General features: G+C 36.9%; 1 protein-coding gene across 1 annotated transcript in view; it reads left to right on the top strand.

The window, feature by feature from the left end:
• The first annotated feature begins 755 nt into the window (after positions 1-755).
• Positions 756-26,052, top strand: part of Frl (formin-like protein) — a 708,708-nt gene continuing 683,411 nt past the window's right edge. The window contains exon 1 of the mRNA XM_090382384.1: positions 756-984. Within this exon, the coding sequence (XP_090238510.1) occupies positions 859-984 (126 nt within the window). The 5' untranslated portion in view covers positions 756-858. The remainder of the gene's footprint in view (positions 985-26,052) is intronic.

Genomic DNA, 26,052 nt, shown 5'->3' with positions numbered 1-26,052 from the left:
CTCAAAAAGTTGGAAAATCGGGTTTTATAATTCATAAATTGCCTTCTCAGGCGATTGAGGATACCTTCAAATAGTGATATTAATTAAACAATAGCCTTTCTGGCAATAAAGACCAAATACGCCTAAGCGCCGCTTAGTGGCCATTTTTTCAGTTTTCTTAATTTTTGTGTAGTTTAACCAAGGAGGAAGCATGTTATAGTGCACCATGGCTTTCATTCAAGCTTTGTCACCCGAAACTTCCTGAAGGTGAACTTATAGTTTCCATATAATTCTTGAACTGTACCTCAATGATGCGAAATTTCTATAGATAATGATTGTTAATATGAAAAGTTAAGCTATGGATAGCCATTCACTGCATGGGGTGCAGCATTACAATCATGATTACAGATTGAAGGAGATGGTTTATGCATGAGTATTTCATGATTACACATTTATTAGTGCAAAAACAAGAAAGACGAAAAGCATTACGTCTCACTTGAAGAAAGTGTGATACAGAATGTCCCGGATATTTTGTTCAGAGGAGAGTGATTGGCTGTTTGTTCGAAAACTTTCTCCTGCGCTTGCGCACTTTTTGGTTGTTACTCATCGACCTATTTTTTGGGTTTAGAAAGAAAATAGTTAACTGTGTTCACTCCCGTCCGCGAAAGTGTGAGATGTGTACTAAGATCTTTGATTTTTGAGTATATGAAAAGCCATTCAGAAGTGTAAATGAATATTCATATTTATAGAGCTCCAATGTCAGATTTGGAATTACCACAACTTGTTGCGTTGGATAATCGAGTAATGAAACTGTGCTTGCGGATGCTTTTTTCGCGACGCGTAACGTATGGTCACTGAGTCTGGAAATCGTCTGCCAGAATGGGCAACGCGGAATCTTCCCGATCACAGCTAAGCGAACAACGGGTAAAGCAGGGTGCAGTTGACAATATGAAAATGCCGATGCCTGAGTCAAACGAACTGGAGAAGAGGTTCACGAAGGTTTTAGTAAGTTATATTGTATTCCCTTCTTTCAAGTTTCTATCTCTCTAAATTTGCCGATCTCAGACAAAAGAACAGCGGTGTAAAATTGTACAATATAAACAAACAAAAAAAAAAAAAAAACAGGTGGTGTCCCTATTATCCATTAAATGGATTCTTGTTTTGTTATATGATTTTAATTATGTTCAGCAGTTACGAGAACGTTATTTTGTACAATTTAAGTTTCACTGGACAATTAGATTTTGAAGATAAGGTGCATAATGAACTGTGATCTTATATGAAAAAATATTCGCATTTGTTGGATGTATTAAATTTCGACATTCATAAAAAAAAAAAAAAAACAAATAAATTAACTTTATAGAATACCGAATTAGAAATCATGATTTTTTTTTTACATTAGCTGTTGTGACTATGTATAGCATGGAAAGGATTACTGATATATTCTGAATAACACACAGGACAGATACGTTTTAGCTCTTGCATTTAAATTAACTTTCTCTGATTACTCAGTATTTCTGGTCGATTATCGCAAACGTCATCCCAAATGACACTTGGCTGTTTCATAATGCTGAGTTCATCAACAGAAATGGCCCTACTGATTATATTTCGTTGGAGCATATATATAACGACATTTGAAAAAATAAAAATGCTACTTATGTGATACATTACTTAATGTTATTATTCGGAAAGGCATCGTTTTCACTAATTGAATGTTGATTAGTTTTTGTATCGTTTTTGCGCTGTTATACTCCATGGAATGTTCAGATATTCCCAACGATTGGCAAATTAGATGGAATCAGTGACTTAATATTGGTTTCTTTTTTTTAATAACTTTTCATTTGCATTAATACTTTATGAGTATTAACTGGGATATAATACATTACCTTAAGGATAATTTTCATGGATAATTGCTAGTAGCCCTTTAAAGTCCTTTCCCATAACCAAGTTCTTAGCTTTTCTCTGCTCATCTTCTAGCCATATATATATATATATATATATATATTTTTTTTTTTTTAACTCCACTGTATGCTGGCCATCTTGTATGTATTCAAACTACTTTAAAACTTACACTCCTACAATTTATTTATAAGAGAAGACATCTCAAAGCTACTTGTACACTTATTCTGTATTGAGTTCTTTGTTTATTCATCATCTGCCTTAACATTTGCATGCCAAGATATAGACAGAACTGCCATTAACTTAAATAGTGTCGTAGTTGATGTACTGGTTTGCCTGTCCTTAATGCAGGTTTTGGGATACATGTAACCTTTGTTTTTTCAGAGTACGTATAACCTTTCCCCATTTTTATCCAATGCCACATAGCCTAACTGGCTTCTATCATTTGATGAAACCTGCTTATAAGTCTTACACTGCTCTACTTCATCCATTTAGATTAGCATCATAAATATGAGACTCTCACAAAAATATCTCAACAACTTCCTTCACTACAATCTCATTCCATGTATTTCTGTTACTTCTACTAAATTGGCAGTGGTTGGATGTTCTGGGAGAATTCTAATTTTGTGGATTATAACAGGCTTGGGCAAGTTTTATCCGCTTAATTTTTATATCTTGTAAATTTAATTTCTGTAATTTTTTGAAGTTATTTTCTGTAATAACTGTTTTGTAAATTTAATTCTTTACTTTTTTGTAAAGCTGATTCTTTTCAATATTTTCTGAAATATAGTGAAGGAGTGAAGGACATGGTGTAAAGAATTAAATGCTTGGATTTTTGAGATAAATTGCAAGAAATAATTAAAAATGAGAAACTTTAAAATTTATTCTCAATTCTGATACCATTTTGGATAATAATATTAAAAATTATCTTTAGAAACAAGTGGATCCTTAAAAATTTTTTTTTATGGCTCTATGTCAACAATGAAAGAATAATTAATGATTGGGGAAAATTTTCAGCATTCCTCTGAGGAATGCTGAAATTTTCACATTTTTTTTTTTTTTTGAAAATTCATGTATTTTCCTGTTTTAAGTTGATACTGTATTCCTATGTGCCCAGCCAAAGGTTAATAAAGTTAACATGTATTGTAAAGCCAACGCCCCATCTCCCATGACCCGAGTTCCCAGGATTACACACCTCCACTCTTTCTACAGTTATTTGAGTTTGTGCTGTTTAGGATAAAAATGGCATATAGGCATTATGCCTGTGTGCTATAATTTTATTGTTAATTTTATTTTCACAGTCCCAGTCCTCTGAAACATATGGTTATTTTATGTTAAATTAGTTACTTTTTGATCATAAAGTGCTGTGTTTTGTTATCAACATAATTCCCATAAAATACTTTGTTAATCTAATGACTATAACATTTTCTAAAGTTATTTTGTAGTTTTTACTTTTATAACGGTTGTTATAAGATCTTCAAAGGCTGCAGCACAGGATACCACACACACAGAGGCTGTGTGTGGTATCCCGTGTGTAGTTTCCCACAGCCACTGCACAGGCTGTGGGAAATTACCCTGCTAGTCATTAGTTCAATACCTGTATAACCTATAGTGTGTATATTCATCACCTATATTCAAAAGTTAACTAATATATCTTAATTATGATTTTTTTCCCTTTGTTTCCACTGTAAGGAGTTAATGATCTTGCCAATCTTAAATTGAAACTTAGTGCACTGCTAGATGAAATTGAGTCACTGAAGAAACAGGTAGACATTCTAGATACAAGTAAAACTTCTATCTGTATCTAAGTTGGTCTCATCGAGGATTCAAGTATCTAATGATTTTCCAGGTGATGCACCTCCGATTTGGTTCTCAGAATAGAATTTATTCATACTGCTCTGGTGGCGCCTCCATAGCCAGGTGGGCAGGAGCAGCAGTGCGTAGCACACGCTTCTTGATTAGACCGGGGTTCGAGCCCGTCACCACCAAATACGGAGAATGCGGAAAGGTCAGGGAATGACCACTGCATATCCCCGGAGTAATATGGCCTTCGTTGCTAATGCTCCTAAAAACCAAATAACTAACTAACAAACTAACTACTGCTCTGTTAAAAATAATTCGGTTTTATTGGGAGACTTGTCAGAGAAACATATAACATTATTTTTAATAAAGACAGATGGACTAGAACCAGTATATTCCTGCCAGCAGCTATAATTAATGATCACTGTTAAGTTATCAGTTTTTAAGGAGGGTAAAACAGTGACCAGATTTTAAAAAATAAAACAGTTATGGGAATTTAACTAATTCGCATAACTGATAACTAATTCATGCAACATAGGAGACCATATAGTGTATATGCAAATTATGAATATGTGACTGCCATATAATTTATTTTAGAAACACAAAGTGCATGAACAGTGGAAAATGATGCAAGAAAGCAAGCTTATACAGCATCAACCAAAAAAAAAAAATCCCAACTTCCCATCTCCAATAGTTTGTTTAGTTCTTCCTTGAATTAATTTAAACAACCCCTTTCACAACAAGTGGAAGTTTTTTCCAATAGTCTGTTGGAAAAAAAAAAAAAAAAACAGCAGCTCATATACCTGCTGGCTAAAAGCAAATTTCTGCATGTCTGTCTGGCAATCATCCTTCCTCAATTTAAATTCATGCCACCTCATCTGAGCAAGAGGAAGAATGCCATCAGCATTGAACATGCTCAAGCTATTCAAAGCTTTAAACACCTCAACCATATCATATTGCAGGTGCCTACTCTGCAGTCATATGTGTCACAGATGTCTGTACTGTGGCGTAGGTTGCATTGTTCATTACAAAATGCTGTCTTTTAGGACCAGATAGTGAATCACTAAAACACTATTTTATTGTGATTATTTCTTTAAATTTATCCATATAATGTTTTTAAGCATGTAAAGCCCTTGTTGTCTAACCCATCCAGCTATCTTTCTTTTCATCTGCATGCAACAACTCAACTCTGAGTGGATGGATTTTCAAAAAATTTTATATTTGGCTCATTTAGAAAGATTTGTTGAACTATTCTAACTTTTTAAAATCAAACCAATGAAAATCCTGCAATTGTTATTTTCTATATGTCTACCCACGTGTAGTAACTCAATCCCCAATGGATTAAATGTTTTACTATTTCATAAAATTTTACATTTGGCTCTTTCTGAATTTTTTTGAAAATCAATAACAATTTGACAGTTATTTATTTTTCATACATATCAAATGGACTATCCATATACTGTATATTGCTGAAGCACTGTACCTTATGCTTGCTGCAGTGTGCTAATTGGAGAAATGAATGGGCAATATGGTGTTTGTGCAGAAATTATATGTATCTGCCATATTGCTCATTCATTCATCAGTTCTCACAAAAGTCATTGCTTTTTGCTTGTTTTTTTGTTATAAATAATGACCAAGGCCCACCTCCTCATGTTGAGGATGGGCACCCCTTTGCTGCTGCCCAGATGACAGTGGCATATACAAACCACATGGTATACAAACTATAGAAATATATCAATATTACGGTGATTTCTGGTGGAGTTGAACTATGTTCCAGGTGCCATCACTACACAGAATTCTTACATACATACATACACGCACACTTTTTTTTTTATTCAGTGTTTTGTTTGTTTGTTATTTGGTTTTTAGGAGCATTAGCAACTAAGGCCATATTGCTCCGGGGATATGCGGTGGTCATTCCCTGACCTTTCCGCATCCTTTGTATTTGGTGGTCACGGGCTCGAACCCCAGTCTAATCAAGAAGCCTGTGCTACGCACTGTTGCTCCTGCCCACCTGGCTACGGAGGTGCCCAGTGTTTTGTTAAATTTCATAATTTTGTAAGAGCTGCTTTCTAATCTGAAGGTGTTTCCTAAACAGGATCGACTGATCGTAAATAGAAGGTGTTTGCGTATATGTGACTGCCATATAATTTATTTTAGAAACATATATTTACATATTTTATTTTATTTATGCATAGATTTGTATATATGTAAATAAAAAAATGTAAATGTTATAAATCATGAATTATTACTATTTTTTAACAAACCTGAAATTTAATGTGATTGCATTAAAAAAATTTAGTGCATACATTAACTTTTTTTAAATAAAACAATGTTATTGATATATGGAATACATTTTAGTCCCTATGTTGTCAGTGATTATGTCCTGTTGTGCAGTCACTACCAGCATTCTAATAAAATGAAAAAAAAAAAAAAAAAAATATATATATATGCCTCTGTAGCCAGGTGGGCAGGAGCAGTAGTACATAGCACACGCTTCTTGATTAGACTGGGGTTCGAGCCCGTACCCACCAAATATGGAGGATGCGGCAGGTGAGGGAATGACCACCGCATATTCCCAGCCCGCATAAAGGGTGAGGGTTGGCGTCAGGAAGGGCATCCGGCCGTAAAAATTGCATGCCAAAACAATAAAAACGCTGACCCCATATAATAATGGGAAAAGGCGAGGATTAAAAAAAAAAAAAAAAAAAAAAAATATATATATACAGGGTGTTTCAGTTAAACGTTTCAGAACTTCTAAGAGGGGTAGGGTACATCCTGACAACTCGAAATCATATAGCAATGTGGGGTCGGAAATGCTTTCCTGAAGCGGTGTTGTACACAGAAGCACCATAAAGAAAAGAGACCGTAAGTGAGAAATCGTTTTAATAATACATGAAAAGAAGCAAAAGGTACATGGATTAAAGTAAGTGTTCGAAGTTTCTTCCACGGGCTACAATGCACGCCTCACATCTCCGACGCATGGACATCCGAACATTCTGGAATACTCCAGGCGAATTTCGAATTTCTTCGGCAGCTACTGCGATTCTTGCAACCAGCTCCTCAGCATTGTCAACAGGGGTGTCATAAACTAGCGATTTCATATGACCCCAGAAATAAAAATCAAGACATGATAGGTCGGGTGACCGAGCAGGCCAACGCACGGGACCACCACGTCCCGTGCGTTGGCCTGCGAGATCACCTCATCGGACCTCACCTGTTACCGTGTCATCTAACCGGACCTATCTACTTGATCTTTCTGCAGCAAGTATTGCCACAACTTTTGAGAGATGAACAGATTTCTGCATCGACGCAACAGACAATGTGGTTCCAACACGATGGAGCCCCTGCCCATTATAGCGGAGATGTTCGTAACTACCCATTTGGTCAACAGTGGATCGGACGTGGTGGTCCCGTGCGTTGGCCTGCTCGGTCACCCGACCTATCATGTCTTGATTTTTATTTCTGGGGTCATATGAAATCGCTAGTTTATGACACCCCTGTTGACAATGCTGAGGAGCTGGTTGCAAGAATCGCAGTAGCTGCCGAAGAAATTCGAAATTCGCCTGGAGTATTCCAGAATGTTCGGATGTCCATGCGTCGGAGATGTGAGGCGTGCATTGTAGCCCGTGGAAGAAACTTCGAACACTTACCTTAATCCATGTACCTTTTGCTTTTTTTCATGTATTATTAAAACGATTTCTCACTTACGGTCTCTTTTCTTTATGGTGCTTCTGTGTACAACACCGCTTCAGGAAAGCATTTCCGACCCCACATTGCTATATGATTTCGAGTTGCCAGGATGTACCTTACCCCTCTTAGAAGTTCTGAAACGTTTAACTGAAACACCCTGTATATATATATATATATATATATATAATTTCTGAAATGCATGTGTAACATGAAATTTTTCATACAACTTCTAAATAGAATGGCACTGTTGGAAAAAATGGGATGAAATGGGATCATCCCATTTCATCTTGTGTAAAGAGAATATTATTATTCATGTGGGACCTAATGGTTCATATAAACTGATGATTTGTTGGATAATTGTAGGACCATGCTAAAAAATGTCATGAGTTAGGTCAGAATGTTTGTGTCTGTAGTTTATGCTCATGGAACTGTCACTATTGGAGGGATTATATGCTTGAAAGTGTTTGATTAAATCAAGACTTGAGGGATTTGGACTTTGCAGAATTTTGGGGTGGAGGATTTTTATCAGCATAGTCCACTCCAGTATATAGAAGGAATTTATTTTGTTTAGATGGAATATACTCGAACTTAGGCGGTTAAAGGGTCTTTTCCAGTATTATTGTGGGGGAACTTTAAGGGTTTTGGAAAACTGATAATTAGGGGAAGTGGATATCATTCATCATTTACAAAATTCCTATTGAACTACTGTTATATTTGAGCTTTTAACCTTATACACACTGTTTGACTGTTACCATCCTTTTCTACTTATTTCTTATTACTTTATATTTCTTATTATGACCAAGATTACAAGTAACAAAATTTAAACTCAGAGCAAAAGAAAATCCAGAAATGTTAATTAAAAATGCAACTCTTATTGACATTTTGTGATACCCTTGTGAAAAATCTCAGCAAGGATGTGTAGTTGTCTGACTCCACCACTGGAACAGCTTTCTACTATTTAATCTGGAGCTGGCACACCTGGCTCCAGATTAAAATAGAAGTAAGTTGTTGGGAGCCTGCACAATATCAATGACTCTGTGTCCTTTGCCTACATAGTTCAATCCACACAGCTGAAACCCCTATAACTTTCAAGAGGCGTGTTTCTTTGATTGTTTTCTACTGAAATTCCAAAAGTCTTTGTTATTGCATAAACAGGAAAAATTCAGGATCAAGTTAAGTCCATTTTTGCATAATTATCTGCATGTGCTGAGAATACAAATTTAATTCAAAGTTTATTCATGAACTTTAAAGGTGCACTCATCCTGGTACACTAATACTCAGGACATACTGCTCAGGATGTTCATGTACCAGGCTCATGATAGATTGTATTTTCTGTTGATACTCCTTTTCATAGCTAGACTGCTTGCTGGAACCCAAACCTAATGCTTTGTATCTTGTAGAAAATCTTTTAACAAACTGTTGTTTGAAAATCTAGCTAAGATGAGCAATAACATAATAAATTGGTATCAGCCAGATTCATTTGCTTGCTTCTCTGGGTTATTCTCAAGGAATTACCCTCATAACAGCCATTATCCATATTCTATGGAATGCTCTCTCTCTCTTTCCCTTTCTCTCAAACAGATCCAAGAGCAAAACCTAAAAATTTAGAATGGTCCGTTAGCTCTTGGTCCAAGTCTACATGGCTTTTTGTTTTTTACATTGCCTTTTTACACACACCTTTGATGATGAAATTTCTTCTTTCTGAAGAATGCAGGCATTAAATAATACTTATTTGTTTACCCACAAACAGAATATAAATGAATAGCAGATGGAAGACAAGTAACTTGCTCTTAATGCCATATTGCTCCAGTTTATACATCACTTGCTTATGGAGCTGCTCCATGTGTGAGTTATTCCTTCTATTCATTTCCCTGTTAACAACCCTGTAGTAGCTAATTAGATTAGTCACGTAAGATCTGCCTTTAACAGTAACTGTTAGATTAGTCACATTAGTCTAATTAATAACTGATTAGATTAGTCACATTAGTCTAATTAATAACTAATTAGATTAGTCACATAAGATTTGCCTTTAACAGTAACTAATTAGATTAGTCACACAAGATTTGCCTTTAACAGTAACTAATTAGATTAGTCACATAAGATCTGCCCTTAACCATTGCCCTATGCCATGATTTCCTTGAAGTTCCATATCTGTCCAGACGATCTTGTATTGCAACCTTAAATAAGGATGCCATTTTGCATGGTTCAGAAGTCAAACTGTGACAGGTCTGTAGTTTCATTCTTTGAGCTACCTTTGAGAATAGAAGAGATGTTTACTTGTGTTTGGTCTGTAGGATTGTTGCCTGAATCCAAGGATACTCTCATTATAACAGCTGAATAGGAAGCAGTTAAGGTTTGCTTAACTGCTTCCTCTTCCTTCGGTATAACTTTATAGATATTGTTAATACCTGATACCTTTAATTGCAATAGCTTTGTCCTTTTCAGTTATATGATCATTCAACTTATAGTATTACCTTACTAGAACCAACTGGTATTACCTAACTAGTATTTTCAAATTTAAAAACTTTCTTCATGTGAAGGTAGATGTAAAATATTTTGCTTATCAGCAACCGATTTAGAATCATCACTGCTTTTCTTACTACAGATATCAAGCAAACATATTGTTGATTCCTTTCCCTTTACTGATAACTTTGTAAAATAATTAGAGAAGTTTACCTCAATATAGTATGATATTGAGGTAAACTTCCGTATGATACTCTCCAGAAATTAAAACAAAAAAATCGAAAAACTTACATTAGAGTAACAAATAATTAAAAATCGATTTGACACAATTAAAAATAAGAAAATTAATTAAAAGAATTTTCTTATTTTTAATTGCATCAAATCGATTTTTAATTAATCTAATTACTCTAATGTAAGTTTTTCGTTTTAATTTCTGGAGAGTATCATACGGAAGTGTTCTACGTACTATATTGAGGTAAACTTCCCTTATTATTTTATAAACATTGATATCAACGTAGAACGTATTGAGCATTACAGTTCTGGTTCATATTATCTTTACTGATAACATAAGCAAAGATGTCCTTAGCACTGTTCTTTGCACTCTTAGCTAAGGACTTCTTGTAAATTACCTCAGCATGCCTGAGAAATTTTATTACAGACTAATTTATATTCAGGAAGATCAAGAAGAAGATGCAGGTATGATCTTTGATGCACTCAACCAGGATGCTTAATGGGAGAAGAACATATATTGTCAAATATCTGAACAACCTTGTTGAACATGGAGCTCAAACATTTTGATGATCAAATCACTATCTGCTGATTTATAATTGTCCCATACATCTTTTTTCTCTGCCACTAAGGTAATCTGTTTTGTCATTCATTTTGGTCTGTACCTTGAACAATATCTTTTTGTTAGAATAAAAAGATTAATAACTTCCTTAAACACATTCCATTTAACATTTGTATTGGTTAAAGTTACCATTTGGACCCATTGAAAATAACTTATGATGTCCAGGACTATTGTAATCCTCCCCTTGTGAAAACAAAAACCGCTTTTCCTTGGCAGTAGCTGCTTTTTTTAAAATATATCCCACTTCAGTGCACTATGATCACTTCTTGCTGGAATTTCCTTTATTTGAAAATCCTTAATGTGTGAGGATCCTTTCTGATAACCTTGTCAACAATATTTCTGTCCATTTCTCTTTTTATCCATTTCCCTTGTGGCATCTCTAACATGCTGATGTAAGAACTAGTTCATCCAGCAATTCCAGATCAGAAATGCCTGATTACCAGTTGAGTAACCAGTCTACAAGTTCCAATCAATCTCTGGAAAATTAGTCTTCCGTAATAAGACATTCTGGTTCATTTGCCCATTCTATTTGTAAAGATGTTCATTTTACTCATCACAGTCATCATCTCATACAGCTGGTTTATAATGCGTCCTTACTATTATCTATGGCCCATACTTTGAAAAATGCTTATGTCACACCATATTAATTGAGTGTAGTAATCTATTGGATATATTTGTCTTGAATCTATATTCTTGGCAATTATAAACATTATCCCCCCCCGCCTTCAGTCAGGTCTGTCAGAAAGGGAGGAGGGGTAATGCTTATAATTGCCAAGCAATGCTTATACTGCTATATTCAAATTTTGCATTTACTTTTTTGGAATGAAATTATCTTTTTGATATTCCTATGATGTCTTTATTTATCAACTTGACCAGTACCTGAAATTTGTCAAATTTATCAACTGCACTCCTATCATTAGTGTGTAAACACACATGAGGGTCTGTCCTTTTTTTTTTTTTTTTTTTGTTAGTTGTTGGTGCATTGGCTTCTGTGTCCATAACGCACCTCCCAAAGTTTTTGCATTTTACTCTGATCCAAGCCCAAGGCGGGATTTAAATCTGCAACCTTTGGGTTGCCAGGCAGGCACTTTACCCACCTGGCTATCCCTGGTCAGCGAGGGTCTGTCTTTTTATATTCTGTGACCATAACTCATCCCATATAGCTGCTTATTGCAGTACTTTTTCAGAATTTTATCTTCCATTTTATATTCACATTAATTTAAAATGCAAAATCAGAAGGCTCTTTTTCTTATGAGGCCTCATACAAGACCTCTTGAGATGCAGGTGTTATTTGGGCTTGTATTATCAGATAAATGCATACATTTATCACTCCTGGCTCTCCTAACTAGTAGTTCCCTGAAACCATTACCCTTTAGCAGACTTGCCCCAAAAAGTTGCACCCCACAGGCATATGTAAGTACTCCATGTTACTGTTGAAATGTTTTGAATAAAGACAGTCAGTAATTTAAAATTGAGCACTTTTTAAAGTATTCATTATCATGTTAGTACAGCAGATAAGAAGGAATAACTTTTTAAATTAATTTTTTATAAGTTAACATCAAACGATTAAAAAAAAGCATCAGAACAGCTAGTAGAAATACACTCAAGTATATCCTGTGGAATGTCTTTTAAGCATATATATAAAAATATATTTTTCAAGTTTTATAAATTTTCCATTGTATGCTTTGTTTTGAAAATATTTAAAAATTAAATATTTAAAAGATTAAATAATTTGCGCCACTATCGTTCTAACACTTTCCTATACTTGACTGAATTTCTGCAATTAGGTGTATGTGTGTTAATCAGATCATGCATAAAACTTTATAAATCAAAATGATACTGTGTAATAATAAAGGTTTAATTTATTACTTTTAAGTGTTGCTGACAGTAACAATAGGCCTATGTGGAACTGAAGGCCAGTGCATTAGGAAATTTTGTGTGTCGCACTAGTGGTTGTTGTATTTTATGTGCCATGCTGTGCTAGTTGAACACTTGAAACTGGAAAGAAAATATAAAAAAAAAAATGCATGCAAGTATCCAGGTGGGCAGGAGCAGCAGTGCATAGCACACGCTTCTTGATTAGACCTGGGTTCGAGCCCATGATGACCAAATACAGAGGATGCGGAAAGTTCAGGGAATGATCACTGCATATCCCCGGAGCAATATGGCCTTAGTTGCTAATGCTCCTAAAAACCAAATAACAACAAACAACAACAATATGTTGTTGGGCTAAGAAAAAAAAAAAGATATTGAGCTTCTTGAAAGGGTTCAAAGATGGTTAACTTGCCTGGTGAGATCGGCAAAAGGGAATACATGAGGAAAGACTAGAATATGTGGGTTGAGTTAATTGAAGTGTTTAAGGCTCCGAGAGGCAAAAGTAAAATGAATGAGGATGAAATTTTCATGGTTATAAATGATTACAGAACTAGGGGCCATAATTAAGTTCCAGCTGTGGGAGAGAGATGTTTAGACTTGATTGCAAGAAGTTTTATTTTAGCCAGCGAGTTATAAATTACTGGAATAAGTTACCTACACGGGTGTTTGAGGCTGACAGTTTGGGGAAATTCAAAGGTCAGCTGGATATTTTTTTTTGGCTGGTGCACCATAAGCTTTAGGCTTCGTTGCACCATATGGTCATTACTAATGCTATTCCATAGGTTTGGAATGGATTGGAAAACTAGTGAGTAATCTTGAGTTGCATGTTGTTTTTCTCAGTATTTTAACAACAATTATAGCAGTTTTGTCATCAACCAGAAACTTCTGATCCAAGTTACTCTTTCTGCAAAATGGGCCCATGCAAAAAAAATTATAATCAAATAATGTACTTCAGAGTGAAACAATAACATTAAGATATGGAATCAGAAATAAATGAATTCCTGGACTGTACTGTCTTAGATACCGTTTTTCTGACCCATGATGTTCATTTTTATTACAAACTCATGGCATTATAACAAGTGCATAACCTGCTGTTACATGAATGGGCATATTGGCCTATGCAGAATGCCTAATCTCTGATCCGATTTTTTTAATGAACATTCTTCTTAGATTTCAAAAAATAAGTGATACAGATAAGGTGAAAACTATACTGAAGGAATATTAAAATTTACACAGAATGTTCTGATAGCCATTTTAATATTCAAGTTTTTATTTTATTTTTATTTCTTTTGAGTACCTGAAATGCCAACACATGGCTGTTGTTAGATTAAGATATCCTTAGGGTTATTTTATTGGCAAAGACCTTTGCACCACATTTGTTCAAATATTTTCAACTCTACAGAATAAGTTCCTTCTACTTACAGATGTGGGCCATACTGATAAAAATTTATTTCTCAAAAGTCTTGAGTTAAGCCACAAGTCTTTCGGTATATAGTTCCTCCTGCCATGCAGGACAGAATTGCAGATGCATACATCCTGACCTAACTTGTGGCATTTTTTTGTATGTCATATATTTTTGAATGATGATTCAATGATTCAACAGTTTGTGTGCAATTAATGTCATTATTTTCCATATAAATAATAGTGCCCTCTTCCCCAATCCTTTCTCTAAAATACTGACAACATTTTGGTAAAATTATCTGTTTTAGCTCCTTGTAGATGTGCCTTGGTTCTAGTCCACCTGTACAGAAAATGTTACTCATTTCTCAGACAGTAGAATTTCTAATAAAACTGTCCTTTTGAACCAGAACAGTCTTCACTTGTTCATTCTCCCTTTGAGGCCTGAATTAAGTGCATCACCTGAATAAACCTGGGATTCCAAGGCCCCAGGTTTATTCATTCTAGGGCACCACTCACTTCTTCAGGATTCAGTTTCCTCTAGCAGCACACTAAGGTTTAATTCAGTGCACTTTTTACTTGACAATCATCGGTTGAACTAGGATTGGTCTTGGAATATATGCTGTACAAGTGATGAAGTCAGGATGCACAGGGGGAATCATCTGTGGCCATTCCTGTCTGAATAATGAGATCCTCAGTGTCCGAAGTGAATGTTATAGTAGTCATTCAAATAAACTGCAAAATTTAAATAAAAGATGTATTTCACAAACAGCAAGTCCCCATTAAGTTAGATAGATACATCCACCATTGTTGTACTAATGCCGGATTTTTCAAAAGAAGTTTTGTGGTTGATTGTTGAAGCCATTTGTGCATTGCCACCATGATCTCTTCATCTGATGAGAAATGACATCCTCTTAATGTATCTTTTAGTGGACAAAAAAAGGTCATTATCACAAGGAGCTAAGTCTGGTGAATATGGAGGATGGAGATGATAACTTAAACTTCATCTTTTTTATCTGATTCAGTTGCAAGTGAATCAGACACAATATGGTGTTATCATGGTACAGGCGCATACTTGAGGACAGTAAACCATGTTTCTTTTGAATTTCTAACTTTATTTGGTTCAGAAACTGATCACAGTACACACACACACACTGATCAAAAAAATACGAACCTTTATTCAGTATTGAATCGGGCTGCCTTTGTTTCGAATAACAGCAATTATGTGGTGCGGCACTAAGGTGGTTTAGTGCATTTTGGTCTAATTGTAACCATTCTTCGAACCAAATATTGCATAGCTGCAACAAAGTTGAAGGAATAGGACTTCATTGCCAAAAAGCTCTCTCAGGCATATTCCACGCATTCTCAATAAGATTGTGATCAGGTGAATGTGGGGGGCCAGGGAAGATGGTAGAAATCTGTTTCATGTTCTCCAAACCATTCTGGCATGATGTGCTATTGCATTGTCATCCATAAAGTGGCCATCACCTTTGGGATAAAATTGTAACTTGCATGGGTAGTAGATCTGATACAAAATTTAGGTACTCCCTGGATGTCGACCTTCCACTGGTACCAATGGAATCAGTCTGTGCCAACAAAACATTCCCCTTACTATGATACCACCTCTAGATGCTGTAGTTGTTTTAACAAGGCAAGCAGGGTGCATCACTTCATGAAGTTCTTGCCACACTGGCTGTCTACCATCAGTGCAAAGCAAAGTGTATCATTATTCCACTGTTCTCAGCACTACTGAAGTTGATTTTTCTGTTTTTCTATGAAACAAGTGGCTCCTGATTAGGCAAGCAACTGTCAATACCCAATTTCTTCAATTGCCCCATAAATAATGTGCATGGTATATGGGTTGAAATAGGGCAGTTCTGAGCTTGGCTGAATTCAGATGTTATTTGCTACACACTAGATGCCCTATTTTTCTGTAGAGTCCTCCTTGGAGTACGATGGCTTCGCTCTTGAAGTACTGTTCTTCTGCCACATTTACACCTTTGAGATATAGAAGAACCGCTCGCTTTCCAGTCATTAAAAACCTTTGAGATGGATGCTTTTGAGAAACCAATTATGTCTTTAATTTCTTGAATCTTGACGCCTGCTAAAAGTGCACCCATAATAAGACTTTTTTTTTCAAAGTTTGAGAGATCATGCATTTTTCCCATTCTGGCTTCAGATTACTGCAGTCTATACTCAACAAGGTAATACATCATCACCCCAAATCACAGTTTACTTTGCATCTGTTCGCATTTATTTTCATTTCTTCTGTTTGTGACTGACTGTCTTAATACAAAGGTTCGTATTTTTTTGGCCAGTGTATGTATTTGTCACTTGTCATTGTTTTCCTCTCTCCAGATGATGTTCTAGAATCACTCCTTTATGATCCTTTATGATCAAAAATCACTCCTTTGTGGTTAGAATACAATGAGTAACACTTTTCCAGCTGATACTTGGGTACTGACTTTTCTGTCAATGTGAACCTGTACAGTGCTGCTGTGAATGTGCACCTTTTTTTTCTGGTGTGTAATAGGGCATCTAAGATTCATCTGTGGTGACTGTTCTAAGAAGTATGCACCTGACACTAATTTTGCATTGTGTAGCAATTTCTTTCATAGTAATGTGACAGTTTCTTCTGGAGGTAAATCACCAAATTTCCTAATTTGTTTAATTACCTCTAGAGGAACTTTTTAATTTTCTATAGAACTTTTTAAATTTACAAAATTCAGCATTTTGGACTTTTTCACTGCTGCTATGACTGACTTCTGGTGTCATGACATGATGTGCTTGCTCTGAACAAAGAGAATCTTCAACATTTTCAGTACCATTTTTACATTTATTCAGCCACTTAGTGACTCATGCAGGTTTCACCGTACTGAACTAACATTCTATGATAAATTTCAACACATTATTAATTTTGGATTTAAAAATGAGATTACAGATTGCATGTCTACCTTGGTGCATAATTGCAATGGGTTGCAACTTTGAAAATTGGACATTGCTAAATAATGCCAGCAGATTGTGCTATGTTGGCACTCACTGTTATCAGTAGACTTGGATCAATAATATGACACAAGATTATCATTAGTTTTTGCATAATAAACGTTTTATGTTAGTTTTGTGGTTTTCATTTGAGTGACTGACCTTGGTTGGTACTACGGATCATATTACAGAAGTTAGCATTAGTAGAGGCATATGATGCAAGAAAGCAAGCTTATGCAGCATCAGCAAAAAAAAAGTCCAGCTAGCCTTAAATTTATTTAGGCTATCAACTACCACAACAAGGGATGGAAGTCTGTTCCAACAACCAACTACCCACTGGCTAAAGGCAAATTTTCGCACATCTGTCTTTCCTCAATTTGAATTTATGCCCTCTCATGTGATTATTCTGAGCAAGAGGAAGAATCCCATCAGCATTGAGCATGCTCAAACCATTTAAGGCTTTATACACCTCTATCAGATCACCTCGCCGGTGCCTAGTCTCTAGACACAGTAATTTTCAAACTTTAAGGCTTTCTTTATAAGAGCAACCCTTTGTTCCATTCACTAATCTTGTTGCCCTTCTCTGTACTTGTTCCAGCAGCTCTACATCCTTTTTGAAATGAGGCCTCCAGACCTGTATACAGTACTCAAGGTATGGCCTGACCATTACCTTATACAAGGGAATAATCACTTCCTTATCCTTGCTAGAAAAATTCCTGTATATCATTGACAAGACACCATGAGCTACACTTGCAGCCCGTCTGCACTGCTCAGAATACTTCATATCTGCCTGCACAGTTACCCCCAGGTCCTTTTCATTTTCTACCACTGTCAGTGTAATACCACAGAGTTGATACGTTACTCTGGGGTTACTGATTCCCATTGCAGTACTTTACATTTGTCAATGTTAAACTTCATTTGCCACCTCTCAGCTCATCTGCTTAACCTTTCCAGATCCTGTTGCAGCAGCATACTGTCAGTAGTGTCCTTAACAACCCTGCCAACCTTTGTATCATCTGCAAACTTGGACATTAAGCTTGATATACCATCATCAATATCATTTATAAATACAGAAAACAACAATTGACCTAACACTGAACCCTGAGGGACCCCACTAATTACATTTGTGCACGATAAGCAGTGTCCATTGATTACGACTCTCTGTCTTCTCCCAACTCAACCATTACTTTATCCATAGCAGCAATTTGCCTCCAATGCCACACTGCTCCAATTTGTGCAGCAGTCTTCCATGTGCAATAGTATCAAAAGCCTTTCTAAGATCCAAATATATAATATCAAAGTTATTCCCTGCATCCAGTTCTTTTGTGACTGCATCATAGTATCCAATCAGATTGGTCAGGCAAGACTTTCCCTTAACAAAACCATGCTGTGTCTGAGTTATAACGGAAGTCTTGTCTAGATGATCCTGCTGTGCTTCTTTAACCAGTGCCTTCATTACTTTTCCTGGAACAGAAGTTAAACTCATAGGTCTATAATTACTTGTGTCAGCCTTTGATCCTCCTTTGTGAATTGGGGTCACATTTGCACATCTCAAGTCTATGGGTACTCCCGTGTCCAAAGAAGCTCTCATAATTATGGCTAAGGGTTTGCTTACTTCCTTTGCTGCCTCCTTTAATATAGCTGGATAGATCCCATCCACCCCAGGTGTGTTTTTTTTTGTTTATCCTCAACAATTTCTTCTCCACTTTCCTCTCAGTTATTTCAAAATCATCTAGCTCACTGCCAGAGTTTATTTCACCTCTGGCATTCCCCTTCCTGAATAACTCCTCATGTGTGAATATAGATTCAAAATACTCGTTTAGTCTGTTAGCCACCTGAGCAGGATCATCAACAGTTAAACCATCAATATCCACTGGACCGATCTGATTCATCCCTTTCCTTCTAGAGTTTACATAGGTAAATAACTCTTTTCTATTTTTCTTTGCATCCTTTGCCAAGGATTTCTCATAATCTGCCTTTGTCTGCCTAATCTCCTTTGTGACTTGGTTACAGACCAGCCTATATCTATCATAGGCTTCCATGTTACCCATTAATTTATATGTATCCCATGCATTTTTCTTCTATGCCATATGTCTCATTAGTTCATCTGACATCCATTTAGGCCTAAACCTTGAACAATATTTCTTAGTTGGTATGTAAAGCCTAGTAGCTTCCAAGATAAACTCTTTGAATGCTTCCCATTTTGAATTTGCTGTTGGTAACATCATCAGTTGGTCCCACTGTATAGAATTTAAATACTGTCTCAGACCATCGTAGTAGCCTTTACGAAAGCAAAAATCCTTCCCTTTACCCCTGATGGTAGTTACCTCTTTGAGTAAATCCCACTTCAGCACACTATGTTCATTGCCACCTAGTGGTTCCCTTATTTGCAGATTCTTAATCAATGAAGAATCACTACTGATAATGAGATCAAGAGTATTACTCCCTCTAGTTGCCTCCCGAACATGCTGCTGTAGAAAACAATCATCCATTAAATCACAAAAGCCTTGCTAGTGTGTGAGTGACCAATCCACAAATTCCAGTCAATATCTGGGAAATTAAAATCCCCCATTATTTACTGGCCCACTCTATTTCCCCATACAGTTTCTTATTATACTCATCAGAGTCATTAGGCCTATAGCACACTCCTACTCTCAATTTTGATCTCCCAATGCTTATGTCACACCAAACTGACTCGACACTGCACTGTCCAGCGATGTCGACTGGCTTCACTTCCTTGGATTTTATGTATTTCTTAACTAATAGCATAACCCCTCCTCCCTTCCTATTCTGTCTATCCTTTCTGTACACATTGTACTTCCCAAATTCCATTTCTGCATTCCTTATATCTATGTGACACCATGTCTCTGATATCCCAACAATATCTGCCTTTGATGTTTTGAGCAATAGCTCAAATTCATCAAATTTATTTACCAAACTCCTAGCATTGGTGTACATGCAAGTATATATGCACCTGTTCCTATTCTTAGCTACCCTAACACAACCCATGTGTTTACTTGTACTGCAATGATTCCCAGCAGTCTCTGAAATACCCTGCATCTTGTTTTCCAGGCTGCTGCTCATTCCAGTAGAAGCAGTGCAAGAATCACTTTCACCTCAGACAGTGGCTACTGTTAATCTATTAGTCCTTGTATCCCCCCAAGCTAGCAGTGTTCCGACCCACCTAACACTGCCTCGATAGCATCAGCAAATATTCTTGCCCCCTTTCTATTTAAGTGTATCCCATCCCTGTAGAAGCATTTCTGTACTGTCAACCCTATTATTTCACCTGGTTCATGGGTTATCAGGTCTAGAATATTATTTTCCCTAATACTTTCCGTGACATATTGACACAAATAACAATCATCTATTTGATTAAAAAATTTTGTCCCCCATGTGGAGTTTCCTCTCCATTTGCTCTAATCAATTAGAAGCAAATTAAAACCACCTGTAATAAGACAGTCATGCTTAATTTCCCATGCCATTTGCATGTAGAAGCTCTCACCATAAGCTTCACAATCATCTGGCCTTAGTCTGGGAAAGCTTTCATCATGCTCAGGCTGCTCTTGATAAGAAGCATGACCCCATCACACCTTCTGTCTGAAATTCATCATCCCCTATTTCCCTCTGGCTCCACTTTTCTGTAAGTCATATTATATTAGTGTTACTTGACCTAACCAGCAGTTCAAATTCACTCATTTTATTGATGACACTTCTGACATTATTACTGTATAAAAAAATTAAGACTTAGTGTTTTTGTATGGTTAACTATCCTGACACACACACACCCACCCACCCCTTAAAGTTATTTAAACTTGCTTTCCTGGCATTAGCTACCCATTCATTTGAAACGCTTCTGCTATCAGAACATTTTGCTAATATTTTCTGTTGCAGTAACAAACAAGAATTCTTGAGGTTTGTGCAAGTGTTACTTTGACCAATTTTATCAGATGTATAGCTATATTACCCTTGTCTCCCCAAACTAATAGTTTCCCTGAACCTTTAAGGTATCCTCAATAATACTGGCAAAAATCCTTGCACCACCTTTGTTTAAATGTATCCCATCTCTACAAAACAGATTCCTTTTACCTACAAGTGTGGGCCAAGTGGATAAAAATTTTCTCCCCAAAAACCTTGCAGAGCCTTTCAAGCCTTGAGTTAATCCACATGGCTTTCAGTATATAATCCCTCTTATCATGTCTGGGCAAAATTGCAGACACATAGACATTGTGACCTAACTTTCGGAATTTCTTCAGCATAGTCCTTTATTTGTCTAACAAATCATCAGGTCATGTGCGCTTAATATCATTAGTCCCCACATGAATAATAATATTTTCTTTACTTTCCTTAAAAATCTAACAATCTGTTAGAGAATTTTTAAGGTGATACCATTAATTGTTGCTCCTGGCAGACATACCCTGATTCTGGTCCACCTATCCATATTACAAAAAATATTTACCGTTTCTCTGACAATGGAATCTTCTAATAGAACTAAGTCCTTTTTAACCAGAGTAGTTTGCACTTGGTTATTCTGTTCTGGGGCCTGAATTGGGAGTCCATCACTTGGTAGGTTACTAGAGACTTGAGCCCCTGATGAGCTCCCAGGTATATTATTCTCAAGGACAAGCATCCATTTTTTCAGTGACTCAAATTGTTCTAGCAATGCCTCAAATTTTAACTTAAGATTGGTACACTCCTGATTGGTACTACAACGTTGACAAAGAAAAGAATCGCCAGGTGAGCTCCAATTATCCACTAGGTTGACCTTGGAATACACGCCGCAGGTTCTGTAAAGAATAAAATCATGACTCACCCGCTAATCGCCATCGGCTAATTCCCTATGAGTCATGATACTCTCTGACAGTGTTCAAGGCAAATTTTGTAACAATCATTGTAAAATTTACTAAATATCAATGTAACTTTCAAAAAATTATATTTATAATATAAAGTCAAACTATTACAGGGAAAAATAAATTATATCAAAATAAACTTTAAAATATACTAAATAAATTATTTAAAAGCAATATTCAAACCTCTGTAATCCTACTCTACTCCACTAATCCCCTGTAATCATTATGAAGAGCACCACCAAAATAAGTCTGCTCGCCACGAATGCTAACAGTCATATGTTTTTGATATGATAGTAACAGTAACAGAAAAGGAGATTTTTGCAACAGTATCACATGAAAGGTTATATTAACCATATGGTGCAAGGAATCCTGAAGCTTATGCTGCACCAGACAAAAAAAAAATTCTGAATTACCCAAAGAGAGAGAGAGGTAGAAGAGAATCACCAAGAAAGAGAAGAATGATGATAATGAGCTCAGGACCCTGGGTGTGCCAGTCCATACTCACCAGATGTGAGCCCCTGGAGGTTAGCCAGGCAGAGGCTGATTATGAGAAGTCACTCATTAAGAGAACAAAGATGAATGGGGACAAGAATCTTCTGACCTGGTGGTTGTGCCAGAATATAACACAGCATTCTCTCCCTCATGCAAATACAAACAAAATAGAAAACAAATTAGATCACTTCACTCTAATGGATGCTAGAAAGCCCTAGATAACACAGCAGATGTTGCTGATGAATTGAACTGGTACTGAAGATCAATCTTTACAGTTAAAAGATCCTTCATGTTAAGGAAACCTGTATGTGAAGCTTAGCAGTACAAAATTAGTGATACTGAAGTTATTACAGGTTATTTATTAGAAAAACTTTGAAGCCTAAGGCAAGTAAAGCCCCTGCAGCTGATGGCAGTAGTTTGGAGAGAGGTGGCAATATAATGAAGTACATCATTGAGCTTAATTATGATTGATCAAGAATGTGATACATGGACATGTAGACAGTTACAGTCTTACTTCAACCACTTCATATCCAGCAGGGAATGGTCAAAAATTTGTTAAAGCATTGGATCTTCTAGGTCCCACCTTCAAGCATATGCAATGTGTTTCCGAAATTTCTGATTCAGAAGTGAAAAGGTAGCATGTAGCAGATGTTGGTTTCCAGGAACTGGAAGACAAAATGCTGAATGAAATGTCCAGACAGTCAGTTTTCCTTGTAAAGAATGGTTTACTTGAGTAAACCATTTGCTACAAGTTTAGTTGAGTGCATGGGGATATATATTCTACTAGGATATACAGTCAATGGAGAAGAGGTACCAAGGAAGGTGGGATGAAGCTATATTGGTTGACTATATCTGATGTTTGGTTTGGGATGATCACACTGATCTCAAAAAACAGACATTGAAATGGGCTCATATCTGGTGAGTATGGGCTTGGCACACCCAGGGTCCTGAGTTGGATATCTTTCTTGGTGATTTACTTCTCTCTCTCTCTCTCTCTCTCTCTCTCTCTCTCTCTCTCTCTCTCTCTCTCTCTCTCTCTCTCTCTCTCTCTCTCTCTCTCTCTCTCTCTCTCTCTCTCTCTCTCTCAGGGTAACTCCGAAATTTTTTTTCTTTTTTTTTTTTTTTTTTGGCTGGTAGCAAAAGCCTCAGGCTTCCTTGCACCATATGGCTAATTATAATAATAATATGGTCAGAGATTTTTTTTTTCTCTTGGATAACCTAAGAAGGGTTTCTACTGTAGAAGCTATCTTATCCAGTGTGACTTGGACTGGTAGCTAGTCGGTTAATTGAAAAAGTCTGTTAAAGTGGCGAATCACAAAAGTATACATATGTACTTAAATTTTATTTCCACATAAAACATATACATGTACATTCATTTACTTAAATCATAAATAGTTTAGATGATGAATATATCGTTTTGTAGCACTGTCTCCACTGTTTATATATACATTGAGTGGACAGAAATCATGGGATACCTACCTAGTAATGGGTAAGCCCACCTTTTGCCCGGATAAGGGCAGTCACATGGTGAGGCATTCAGTCCACTAGTTCATGAAAGCGTTCCACAGGTATTTCCATCCATGCTTGCTGCGCCGCTGTCCATAATTCCGGCGCATTCCTGGGTGGAGGATCCAAAGCTCGATAGACCTTTCCACACCATCCCAAAGATTATCCACAGGGTTCGTGTGCGTGAATGCGGAGGCTGTTCCATGGTGGTAAAATATGCAGAATGCTCTTAAAACCATGTTCTAGTTACCATGGCTCTTTGGGGAGGCGCATTGTCCTGCTGGAAGAGTCCATTGCCATGTGGGTTCATGATGACAATGAAATGATGCAGATGGACACACAACCTTGGCCATTCAGAGTTGCTTCTAGATGTACTAGAGGTCCCAACATGTGGCAGTTGAACACTCCCCAGACCATTACTGACCATCCACCTGCCTCTTCCTTGTTGACATGACAGGTGTATAGCTTTGTGCAGTTTCCACCAGATATGCACCCTCCCGTCCACTCAAATAACTGGAAACGGGACTCATCGGACCAGGACACCCATCTCCAATCATCCCAGGTCCAGTGCCGATGTTCTTTTGCCCAGTTGAGGCATAGAGTCCTGTGTCGTGGTGTTAGCAATGGGATTGGTGGCTCCCATCACCTGTTGCGGCTAATGATCGTCTGATGGTCTTGGTGGAGACATTTCTGGCACCTCACTTGTTAGTGATTTGTGCTACTGTCGCTCTCTAGTTGGCCGAAACAATACGAGACAGACGTCGACAGCCACATTCATCCACCACCTTTCTCCACCCACGGTGCTGTCCATGATGAGATGTTATTCTGGAAATTCCATATTCCTGATACACTCTTGACTCTGTTGAATAGGGATAGTGCAATTTCTGTACCACCTATGCAATAGAGAGACTCATGGGTCGGGCACCCAATATCATCCCTCTTTCAAAGTCTGTTAACTCACGAAGTTTATCCATACTGACATCGAAATACCGTCTATGTGAATGCAGCCATCTAGTTACCTATATACCTGCCAAGCAATGAGTTTTTCCACTAATGAGAGGGGTGACAGCGTTGTATTGCTTTCACCTCTCCAGTATAGCTTTATACTTGGAGGGATGACAGCTTCATATACAAAAACACCCTGTATAAAGTATAGCTTTATACAGGGTGTTTTTGGCTGTTGCTTGAGAAAATTATTCACTCTAGATATGATTCAATCTATTTTTCATATTTAGATCTGCTATGGTTGTGTATGATTTCTGTACCTATGTCCATAATTTCATTCTCCTACAATGTTTTCTCGATATTTATCATAGGAGCCTTCAAATCACATGAGACCAACTAACTCTGTATCTTCTAAAAAAAAGCACATAAAAAATTCATGTCATTGATGGGATCCGAACTCATTTCTTTTCTACATGGTGTTGGGAGAATGGTTGAGTATGATCGCTGTTTCTCGTGAGGATGCTTCTAATTTACCATCTTATTATTCTCTGCACCAATATCAGTATTGCTAGCAATGTTTATCAAATCTTCAAATAAAACTTTTCAGTTATGCATAAAGATAAAATTACAGAATTCCAGCTATCATCTGAAACGTTTACTCCTTGCCTTCTACAACAGAATTTCATTGCTTTCTGTTCTCAGCCTGTGTTAAACTGATTTGAAGAGCATATCTATTCTGTATATGACCCACCTGGATGGCACAGTGCAATGGTTCCCAACTAGTAGCCCTCATGGGTAGCAGAGTTGGTAGAATTGCTTCTTCCCCACGCTGGGTGGTAAAGACTTTAGTTTGAGTACTGTCAATGATGGGAGGTATTTTTATGGGCATTTTTCACAATGTGGATGGCACAATATGGCCTTAGCAGCCCTTGTGCCATTAAACAACATAGCAGCAACTACGTGGATGAGGTAGTCTATCTCAGGAGAGGGTTGCATGGTTTTTCTCCGGAAACTAAGGGGTTTTTTTCCCTTTTTTCCAGAAAACACAAAATTGATCCTCAGAACATACAACTTATAGGGGATATTCAGGGATATTCATGTGTTGTTTTGGCTGACCCCAGGGTTCTCCCCATTAGCCGCTGTTTTACATCTTGTAAAGAAGTTTGCACCAAAGCCAGCCATTTGTGTGTAGTGTGTTGTGTTGTCGGCCGGCACCTGGCTCTTAGCAGGTGAGAAGCAGCAACACCTGGTCACTGTGTCCCACCCCCCATCCCTGCCATGTGGAGGCAGCCAGGATTTACTAATATCGTGTTGCTGCATCTA

The sequence above is a fragment of the Mastigoproctus giganteus genome, chromosome 1, assembly GCF_048544385.1.
Source record: "Mastigoproctus giganteus isolate SK-2022 chromosome 1, ASM4854438v1, whole genome shotgun sequence".
NCBI lineage: Eukaryota > Metazoa > Arthropoda > Arachnida > Uropygi > Thelyphonidae > Mastigoproctus > Mastigoproctus giganteus.
This window is presented reverse-complemented; position numbering and strand designations above follow the sequence as displayed.